This window comes from Cuculus canorus, chromosome 6 (assembly GCF_017976375.1).
Source record: "Cuculus canorus isolate bCucCan1 chromosome 6, bCucCan1.pri, whole genome shotgun sequence".
Classification (NCBI taxonomy): Eukaryota; Metazoa; Chordata; class Aves; order Cuculiformes; family Cuculidae; genus Cuculus; species Cuculus canorus.
Window position 1 is genome coordinate 21,585,324 of NC_071406.1, and position 10,752 is coordinate 21,596,075.

Sequence of the window (10,752 nt, forward strand, 5' to 3'; positions counted from 1 at the left end):
GTGTATTATCATGACACGCCTGTGCAAGAAAATAATTGGGCAGACACGCTGCTGCTGTAAACAGTGCCCCTTTGCTGAAGATCTGGCTTCTTGATTGTGAAACAAAGGCAACTTATTCATGATGAAAGCATAAAATAGAACAGGTCATAAAAGCAGCACAATTTCAGTCAACTCTTATATGTCATTTCTTTAATCCAAAACAAAACTTGTAACAGCGATCCTTAGATCTCTAATCCACTTTAAGCATTGCAAAACAAAGAAAACATTAAAAGCCTTGAAACCAACAGTAGAAGCTTCCAGAATCCGCTAAAGGCTATCCATTCCATTAAACATGTCTACGCTTACCCTCCTTCATTTTCTTAAACTGTTTGAAAAGTGTGCAGAGTTAAGGAAACAAAAAGCAGTTAACAAAATGAATATTATCATTAAAAACTGGACTTCAAAATGGATCTCAAACAATAATAAGCAACTAAAAGAGATATTTACTCTTCACTGAATACTATCTTCTGTCTCTTAAATTGATACAAGTCAGGGATAATTCCTTTGAAATTAATTGAGTTATGCTAGGTTGATTTAGAAGAGACCCTGCTATTCCTTTTTCTAGGAAAGCTCAAGGTATCTTTAAGAATAAAGTATAAATATCAAATTATGTAAAGAATCGCCTTAGTTTTAAATAATTTGAAAAAAGCTCTGTCCTTTATTTACCGCATTGTGTAAGCTATTAAAAAGATGCTGACAAATTATCTGATTATCATTGCTAATTAGCCACAGCAGAATTAAAGCATCACCTTCTCTTTAAATAGATGTAAACGTGCAGATCACTAATTAGAAGGGACCTTTAATGTTTTTCAACAACTTCTAGAAAGTGTGATTTCCTTTGAAACACCCAAGTGCTTTATGGTTCCAGCTCTTTTTAAGCGAGCTCTAAAAGAGGAGAAACAATTATAAACTCCTGCTTAAAAAAGTGATAATACAACGTGTTTCAAAGTTGCAGATTTGTCTGTCTGAAGAAGTTTCACGAGCGCCCAGATCTAAAATCAAGTATTGTAGGAAGAGTGGCATTTGATCTAATAAAATGAACTACCTCTACAGTGTGTCTCTTTGCTACTCAATTAAAAATAAGAGAAGATTTAAAAAAGAAAAATCTCAACAAAAGAACCTCCAGATTCAGTTCTAAATAAAAAGTTAAAAAATACACCATTGGGGTTTGATCTGGCAATAACTAACAGTGCAAGAAGGCATATGAAGGCGGAAAGACTCCAAACAGTGTGACTGATCTCATGTCAATCCAAGAAGCACGATAAAAAAAAAGAATTAAAAGGCTTTAATGAAGCTGCATTCTACCTTTCCCCCAAATGAATCTTTGCTCATTTCCTGCAAAACACATGGAAAGTAAATCTGGATTAAAGTAGGATTTAATTGCTCAAATTTCCAATCAGCTCAATATATGAAAGAAGGTTTTGGTTTGTCTTACAGGAAAATAGAAGTACTGCATACATCACACATTTATCTTAGTTGAAATCTCCTTAGATGCTCCGTCTCTATTTGTCTTCACCCCTGTAGCTTAATTATTTACTGTAATTCTAGCGTTTGGCATAGAACCTAAATCTAACCAGGTGTCATCCAATTACTGCTTTCAATTTTTAACTAAAATTCTGGGGTTCATCTCATTCTTTGCCTTAGATGATTACTTTGCAAATTCCTGATACGCTCTGCTGAACAGAATATCAAAAAAAAGTAAATTATTAAGAAAATTCAGGAGATGTACTAAAAGTGGCTACTCATTAAAAAGAACCATAAAATAAAAAGACTGTCAGTGCACAGAAATACCACTCCTTAATTAAAACATGAGAACATTATAATGTTTTACTGCTAGGTACTTTTAAATTGTCAGCCCTCAGGCAATAAACTAGTTCAGAGCCAGGTAGGTGGACACTTAGTGGGATTGTTGCTCTAGATTTTGTGCTTCTCCAAGAGAAACCAAGAAATTATCCTAGCACAGGATTACGAACACTGCAACCCACAGGTCATCCACAGTACCTATTAAGTTGTACATCAGGATTGCACTGGTGTATTCATTTTCTTTGCTATCCTTCCTTCCTTCACATTACTCCCAAATCCTCAACTCCCCAAGGAAAGTCTCACTCAGGGTCTTCAAACACTGTGTCTTGGCAGGGGTGTAATCTTACAGAGAAGCTTCTCTGTCATTCAAACGCACACAGTGCAGTATAAGGGAGTATGAATACTGACTCTGGCCTGTCGCCTACAGCAACATCACTATAGATCATCCTACAGACAGATTAAACAGATTTGAGTGAAGGCAATGTCTAAAACCCACTGAATTATTAATTTGGAGACTGAATAATTAGAGTGCTTGATGGAAAAGCATGTTTCTCCACGCCATTTTGGAAAGAACTGCTGTAGCTCTTCTCTATCTGCTCTTATTGTAGCTGTTCATTATTGGCCTCACTTGATGAAATCGTTTATTGTCGTTTCTGTGATATGATATCACACCTTCTAGATTTATTATTAGAATAGCCTTCGTTCTCAGACTAATATAGACCTTATAATTAGAAACAAATATTAGTCATTTTGGCCTGAGATGCATTTGAGTTGACGATTTATCATTGCAGATATTATCACAGAGTCATAGAATGGTTTGGGTTGGAAGGGACCTTAAACATAATTCAGTTCCGACACCTCCCACCAGACCAGGCTGCCCAAGGCCCCATCCAACCTGGCCTCAGACACTTCCAAGGAGGGGGCACCACAACTTCCCTGGACAACCTGTGCCAGCGTCTCACCACCCTCATTGTAAGGAATTTCTTCCTAATGTCTCTTCTAAATCTTCCCTGTCCCTTGAAGTTTTACATGAATATTACGATTATCAGCAAGGAAAATACACAGCCTGGCTAAGCAGTCTCGTCATATAATTCACAGCCACGTGAAACTCTCCTCTCTGATTCCATCCATGAAATGTGCTAAAGAAATAAAAAGATCCTCAGAAGTATCAACCAGAAAGACAGGGAGGCAAAGAGAAATTTAAACATTGTAAATGACAATACAGTGAAATCCTAGCCTTTACATAACAATTCAGTGCTTCGAAGTAAATTGTAGCAAAGTTAGAATTTCAGTGTGAGCATGTGCAAATCTGGGAAAAGATGATACTGGCATAATTTTGTAACTTGTACTAATTTAACAGAATTGGTGACAAAAATAAATATCAGTTTCATTTATTAAATAATTCATATTATTTTAATATTAATACATTTATTTTCCTGGAAGCTTTACATAACCTCTATTGAAAGTAGGTCATCAGGACCTAAGGGACAGCAGAAAAGCAACAAAGGAAATTTAAGTGATCAAAAATACATAGGTTACAGAAATATTAACATAGTAGATTTGAGAACAATGTTCTTAATACTTTATATCCACAACGAAGAGGTTTTCTTAGTAAAGAAAAGCAGGTTTCTATTAATTATTCATACATGATTCATTTATATGTATCAATAATTTTACAAACAAACAAAACCAACAGTTCCTCCGGTGCTGAACCATTAAGAACAGAAAAAATTCAAACACTCTCAAGTATTAAATCCTCGTCCAAAAAAACGGTACAGCAGGCCTTTCATGCTAGATAAGGTGAGCCCGATAACAGATACTACATGGAGTATTGCGTGAGTATGTAGATCTGGTATGCCTTGCATTAACATTAAAGAAGTCATTGTTCAAATGCGAAGTTGCCCTAGTGATCTCATCTGCCCTCTGCAAAACTGCTGAGAGTACAACATCCATCCAGCGTCTCTAGTTTATGTCTATGAGCGTGAAGTACTTTGAGATTCCTCAAAATAAACATTAACCTTAGTCCCGTGATGCTCCTTCTTGCCACTAACTTCACTTAGGTAGATTTTTAGACTTCGGTTGCAACTTTTTCTCATAACAGTTGCCCCACAGGCAAGAAAGCTTAAAGAGTAAAGGTTGCAGAACTAGGTCTTATACTACTGGCAACTGCAAGAGGCAGTATTTTTATTCATTTGTAAGTGGTATGCTTAATTCCAGGAAATCCAGAATTAGAATCATGATACTATCATTTGAGCAAGTACTCAGATGAAACCACTTCTGGAAACATCCAGCATATACTGGGAATATTCAAGTATTGCCAACAAATACCTTGAAAAATGTCATGGAAACACCTTTGAAAATACTGAGGATTAAGCGAGATAATATGAGTTTCACCATTTTCTTCCTGAGTCTTGGAATTGCTTTCATGATTCTCTTGGGGTTTTTTGAGAGTATGACATGATCTCAACATTCAGGAAGAATGAACTTAAGGATACCAAATATTTCATTTATAATAATCACAGTGTGGCCAAGATTGCTATCCAGAGATTTTACTAGTATGAGCTACCCCTTACTAAAACTATACTGTTTAATTTGCAGTTATTCTATGGGGGGGGGACGGGGACGACACGTGCTACACCATCACCGTAAAAAACTTCCATAGCTCCACTGCCCACGGATGCCAGTTCAAAGCTTCCGTATGCTTATGCTGTCACATCCTGAACAGTCAAAAGTGGCTGTGGAGCAAAGAAATAAACTTTTCAACCAACACTGCAGCTCCCATTCTACCCAATGTAAAATAATAGTGCCCAGGATTAGCCGCGCCCGGTGTGACCTCCTTGGCTGGAGCTTTTGCAGGTCTCCTGCTGCACATTAGCTATCTCCCGTTCCCCTGCTCCTAAGGGGGAGCCGCTAGCAGCAGTTGCTGTATAATTACTTACTTGATTCTGTCTAAGGAGCTTAAACTAAGAGCTGAGCAAAGAAAGCAGATTAACAATTTGAACGCACACGTAACAAGACCGAGACGCGCACACAGCCCTCGGGGCTGCCGGAAAGGCACCGCGGAGAGGCTCCGTCTGCACCGCGGGGCGACTCAGCCGCGGGAGAGGGGAGGGACGGGCGGCACGGGAGAGCGCCGGGGACGGCGCTGCGGCATCCCGAGCAGCCAGATTAGTACCGGAGGAGCGGCACTCAGCCCGTCACATGCTCCCCGGGTCGCCTAGCAACAGCAAAGCCCAGGGAAAAAGTTCTCCCTCTCTCAACTTCAAATCTGCGGCTGAGACCGACTGAGGGGAGCTTATTGTGCTCCAGACTAAGCATCTGTTTCTTTCTTATGGCCTTCTGCGAATGAGTGCCCGTGCCACACGTAGGCAGCCCTGTCCAGGCATGACCCCCTGCGTGCGAGTCCCACGGGCTGCGCAGCAGAAACAGCCCCAGCTGCAACTTCAGTGGTCACCAAACCTGCTCTTGGAATGCAAGCGGACGGTGCTCTGCGAAACCACCCACACTTCAGAAGGGCACAAAGAGCACAAGGGGAAAACGGGAAAACGCTGGGGTGATGATTTTCTTTTACCTTACCCGCATCCAGAAAGCAGGACTCGCTACAGAAACGGCTGCCCACCTGCATCCCTAAAACTCTGAGTTTAGACCGTGGAGTTGCAAAGTCTGAGATGTCCCTCCAAATTTAGCAACATTTGTGCATTGCCGTCTTATACAAACAAACAGAAAAAAAAACCCCACAACCCAAATCTTTGTACAAAGCAGAAAAACAATCAGAAGAAAACATCCTGGGATAATTTAAAACCAAGATGAAGCGAAGCTAAAGAGCTGGTGGTGCTTGAGTGGTTTTTAGGTGCCACTTCCTTCCCACAACAGAAATCTACTCCATCAAATGGCTCCTGGAAGAGCCAGCTGTCTCCTCTAGCCATTAGAAGGAACTCCTTGAACCGGCTCCCATTAACCCTCTACTTTCAGGCACTTTGGCCTTTTCTCATACAAGTCCCAAGGACAGGGATGTGCTCCTTGCGGTGCAAATCCTATTCCGGAGAGGTTGGAGCATAGCGCTTACCTTGGCAACTGCCCTGCATTATGCATGCAGTGAACAATATGAGCAGTTTGCAAGCAGTTGCTGCTCTTCCATCCATCCGACGGTGAGGTCCCATCTGGGCTGGGATGCTCCAGCTCCCTCAGAAGCTGGTTCCTCCACTCCGGGACGCTGATCTGCACAGCAGCAGCACGAGGAACCTGGTGTCTTTTTCTTAACCGGCTACTTGCAGAAGAAAGGCGCGTTCGCCTGTGGAGACATCGCGTTTTCTATAAACTCCCACCCTCCAGACATTGCATAAAGCTCTTTATACCCGGCGGCCCCGGAACCAGCATGAGGGAATCAGGCACCGCTGCGGGCCCTGCGGCCACGGGCTGCCGCTGCCCCTCCTTCCCCGCTTCGCAGGAGAGCCGAGATGCTTCCAAGTGCCTGCACTTTGCAGACTTTATATCAGAGTCCATTGCTGCCCCACTGCGTGTTTTGAGTAGGTATGGGGAATTTCGGATCACAAGTAAAGTATATCCCAGGTTTCAGCATACTCCAAACAAGAAAAGTATTTTTGACAACTTTGAGAATTGTCACAACACCTACTTACCGGCACAGGGGATAAAGCTTGGAACTTTTTATTATTATTATTATTCCTCACAGAAATACTGTGAAAGGAAAACTGTAAGGGTGAAACTGACTTCTGTACTCTCTTAGCAGATGAAACTAGTTTAATAAAGTGCTTTGGCTGCTAATATGTAAGATATCAGCTGGAGACACCTTACCCCGGTTCTAACGCTGCACCATTCTGTGCAGCACACATTAAATGTCTGCCTGTGTTTTACTGCTGCCATTTCAGGAATCGTATACCTAGGAACAAGGGTGGAACCAGTATCACAGGGAAAGATAAAGATACCCTAGTACTTCTGGTTGGAATGCAGTCTTGGGGAAAAGGGCACACGTTTTGGAGGCTCTGCTTGCAGGACCAGAAGCATCATATGTAAACTGTGTGAAGATAAATCATTATTTTGTTCTATATTAGTCAGAAATAGTCTTCTATGTAGAAAAACTAGCTATGCCAAGCTGTTCCTTTCTCCGTGTGAGTGCACACATACACATGCATGTAAACAATGAGTAAATGCATACATACCATAGGTCTACTTGTCTTGCAAGAGGCATTGTCAGATCGATTTTAATGACATTACCTTTATAAATTCCATATATTGTTTATGTTAGCTTCATGCCATGTTCGTTACACTGCAATGGGTGCCTACTGGTGCTGCAACAGAACTTAAGCGTTATCTTTCAAAGCATTAACTCGTTGTCTTTTTGCCGTGAACTGCAATTTCAATTAAGACATAGAGGTGCCTGCATTATTCTTGCAAAAGTTGTAGAGGAACATATTGTTGCTTATTAGCAGATTCCGATTTTTCCCCAGGTCCTGTAGGCTGCTAATCCCCCTAAACCTTTCCATAAAGGTTTTCTATCTATCAAGACAGAAGGGGGAGTTGGGGTGGGGGGAGAAGGTTTTTTGCAAGGTTGTGATTTATGCAGGTTCGGGGCTGTTTGGTGTAGTGGTACGACACAGCACCGGGGTCAAGCCACAAGAAACACTGGGGGCAGATCAGAATATTCAATTAGCTTCCTGGCACCTCTGAATCACAAAGAGAGGATAAGATCTCTCTATCACAAGATCCAGAGCTGCCGGGGGAGGAGGGGGAACCTGCCTCTTCAAATCTCCCTCCTCCCACCCACCCTCTCTCCTTTCACTGTAGGAGAACAGTGCTTGAAACATTCCTTTCTGCACGGAAGGACTTTTCCTATTGTTGTTTTCTTTGTGTTTCAGTGTTGCCAACTTACTGGAATTCTTGTCGTGGTTTCACAGCAAGGCTCAGGCTGACCAAACGGAACCAGCTGCGATTGTGTGTGGGGCTGCCCTGCTTTAATCCCCCAACAAGGCCGGTGGGGAGGGAAGGAAGGGATCCTCAGAGGGGAGCAGGCAGATCCGCTCGGTGCAGATGGGTGCCTGAAAAGCCAATACACAGATTGACCGTATTTAATTAGAAGTGCAATTGTTTAAAGCGATTCACACCCCAGCAACATGCAGACAAGGCAAACAGTCGGTGCTTGGGAGGTGCGAGCGGATTGGGAGCTGTGCGCGCTCTTCAGTCACTGTATGTTTGAGGTGACCTGGATCCAAGCTTTGGGAGGCACCTATCCATGTTTCGCTCCCACACAGCTGGCAGCTAGAAAGTGTGCTCCTTCCCCATTCACCATGACAATTTCTACACATCTATACTTCCCTGAGGGTAGTGGGCAGGAGGTGTTCTCAGACAGCAATGATGGAGACTGTTGGCAGTAAAGGGGAAGCCCTGTGGTGAGGCAGTGGGTCAGCCTTCCCCATCTACTATTCTTGGCACTCAGAAGACAAAACTTGCATTCAGAGACAAAAGAACTGATCAGCCAAGATGCTTCACTGCTGAGGAGTGGTAGTCACTAAGGAACCAGCATAAAACAATGCTGTTCTCCTCTGGCATGATCTAAAATATTCTTCTCTCACTTTACCTTAGCACCTCATCATCCAACCAAAGGAACCCTGTCCTGCTACATACTGTGAAATGGGACTTAAGTGAGACTAGAGCTGCCAGATCAGATTCAACCACATAACTACATCCAAAACTGCCCGTGCTGGTGTAACACACCTCTGCCTCTCAGCTTCCTGTTGACTAAAACGTCAGCTGATCATTTTCTGATTGAAATCAGGTTAGTATTTCAGGTTTAAGAAGATGCAGAACACCTGTTAGGAAGTTAGAGGAAGAAAACATAGGCAATATTGTTCACTAAACTCTGCTTTTAATTCAAAACACAGTTTAAGATGGGTTTGCTTGCCTGGTTTTTGATGTAAGCAAGCAATCAGAAAAGCTGTTAGAGGCGTAGTTTAGAACACACTGCAGTGTTGCTTACACATTAAAGATGCATGCTAAGCACAGAAGTTAAAAATTAAAAGCCTTGATTTTTGACCAGGGTTCAGTTCTAATTTAGTGTCCAAACTCAACCAATTCGTAACAGATAGATAGAAACGCCAGGACTGATGTATGATTAGATAAAGACACAAAGATGATGGCTAATAAAATATCTATATATTTACTAAAAGAAACAGTAAGTCAGATCTGCACCTGTAAATTTGTCTCTTCTGAATTTCTCAGGGCTACAACAGTTTACAGAGGGTGACAATCTGCCCAGTGCATTATCCAGTAAAGCTGTAATTGTCTGTGGCATTTGGTAATCTTGCGGTCAATCTGTCCTTGGATAAACCCAGTTTTTTCCACATAAAAATGTTTTATGTTACAAGCTGTGTTTCCAATTCCACATTTAAGTTTCATCATTAAATCATATGCCTTTATTATGATGACCTGTTTTGTTATTTTTGTTTAATCATACTAAAGCAAGGTTACCTGTGGCCATGTTCATTTTGTGAAAGAATGCCAGTAATGACAAGTCATACAAACCTTAACTAAAGACTCTATCTCTGCCTCGGTAATTATATAAGTACCCACAGCAGCAGTTCATTCTTTAGATTTCACCTGTCTTTGCTGTTTGACAACTTAAAGTGTCCCATTTATTTAAATGAACCTCTGTTTTGCAGCAGGGAACAATATTTTTTCGTGTTAAAGGCTTCCTTTCTTAACAGGCTATTAATGGCGGGAGGGTCTCTTTAAAGGCAGTACTCCTGAGATGTTTCCTTCACCTGAGACTCCATTCAGTTTGCACCAAAGCCATTAGACTTGAGGGAGAGCAGATCTAGTTTCACAGAGGCCACAGTAGCATGTGTATTTTGATTTCACCACTTCCAAGTGCAAATAGTGTGAGCACAAGTTTCCATAAATAGGAAAATCACATTTTAGGGAATCGAGATGCATCTTTTAAAGAGAATTGGTATTGATTTCAACTCTACAACATATGGGAGAGGAAAGCTGAAAGCAGCCCTGAGTTCACTAAGTTTCTGATACAAGCCACGTTGCATTGTACAGATCTAAAACAATGGCAGTTATTTGCCAGGGAAGTATTTTTTTGAAGGGTTTAAAGAACAAACAAAACCCACCAAATCTCAAGCTAAAAAAAGAGGGCCTTAGTTGATATGGTTCCCAAACATCTAATGCATATTCATAACTAGAGCACAGATTTCCAGAATACTAGATCAAAGGTGGATCCCCAGCCCACACGACTGTGAGAAATATTAAACTGAGGAGATGTGAATTGGGCCAGAACAGAAATCATAGTCATCATTGCACAATGCTGCTGACACTGTGGTGAGAAGTTGCCTCAAAGTCTCCTGTTTAGTGACATATTAAAACTCCCTTTCAACCTGCAGTTATATCACTGTGCCATGGAACAAGATGCACTACGTGGGTACTGTGCGCTTTTTTGATAAATGCCACTGAACAAGTGAAACTGGCAGAGAGACAGTCACTAAAAATGAGCTTCCAAATAACCACTGTGCATTTCACTTGCAGAACTGGGCCTGTGATGGAATTTAGCAGTAACAGTATTGAGATGAGAGAGTTTATTTACCTGGAAGGCAGAAGGAAGTGGAGAAAGATTAAAGAGCTTCCAGTTGTCCCCTCCACTCTTTGGTTGGTACTGTCTGGTCCCTGTGCCCTGTCCTGGAGACACAGTCACAACGTAAAGGTAGGCATGCTTTACCCCAGATGTATCTCTAGTTACCAAAGTTCTTGGGACTTGCCTTACTGCAAGCAGACTTCTTTGGCACTTTCTCTGAGGAATAGATGTCCTCATTTTTGCTCCAGTTCACCAGCCCTTCAGTGCTGCTCTGCCCTTCAAGGAAGCAACACATGGAATTTGTACTTGAAAAGGAATGGGAG

At 41.7% G+C, this 10,752-nt stretch overlaps 1 protein-coding gene across 5 annotated transcripts in view; it reads right to left on the reverse strand.

Moving 5' to 3' along the window:
• Nucleotides 1–10,517, reverse strand: part of LRP2 (LDL receptor related protein 2) — a 128,265-nt gene extending 117,748 nt beyond the window's left edge. For 3 of the 5 annotated variants that reach the window (XM_054070468.1, XM_054070466.1, XM_054070465.1), the window contains exons 1-3: nt 10,442–10,515; nt 7,730–7,895; nt 5,909–6,133 (exon numbers count right to left, since the gene is read on the reverse strand). In XM_054070468.1, coding sequence (XP_053926443.1) covers nt 5,909–6,002 — 94 coding nt within the window. In that variant the 5' untranslated portion in view covers nt 6,003–6,133; nt 7,730–7,895; nt 10,442–10,515. Of the gene's footprint in view, nt 1–5,908; nt 6,134–7,729; nt 7,896–10,441 lie in introns of all 5 variants that reach the window. The other 2 variants (XM_054070467.1, XM_009555564.2) reach the window with 2 other exon arrangements.
• Between the last annotated feature and the right edge of the window lie 235 nt (nt 10,518–10,752).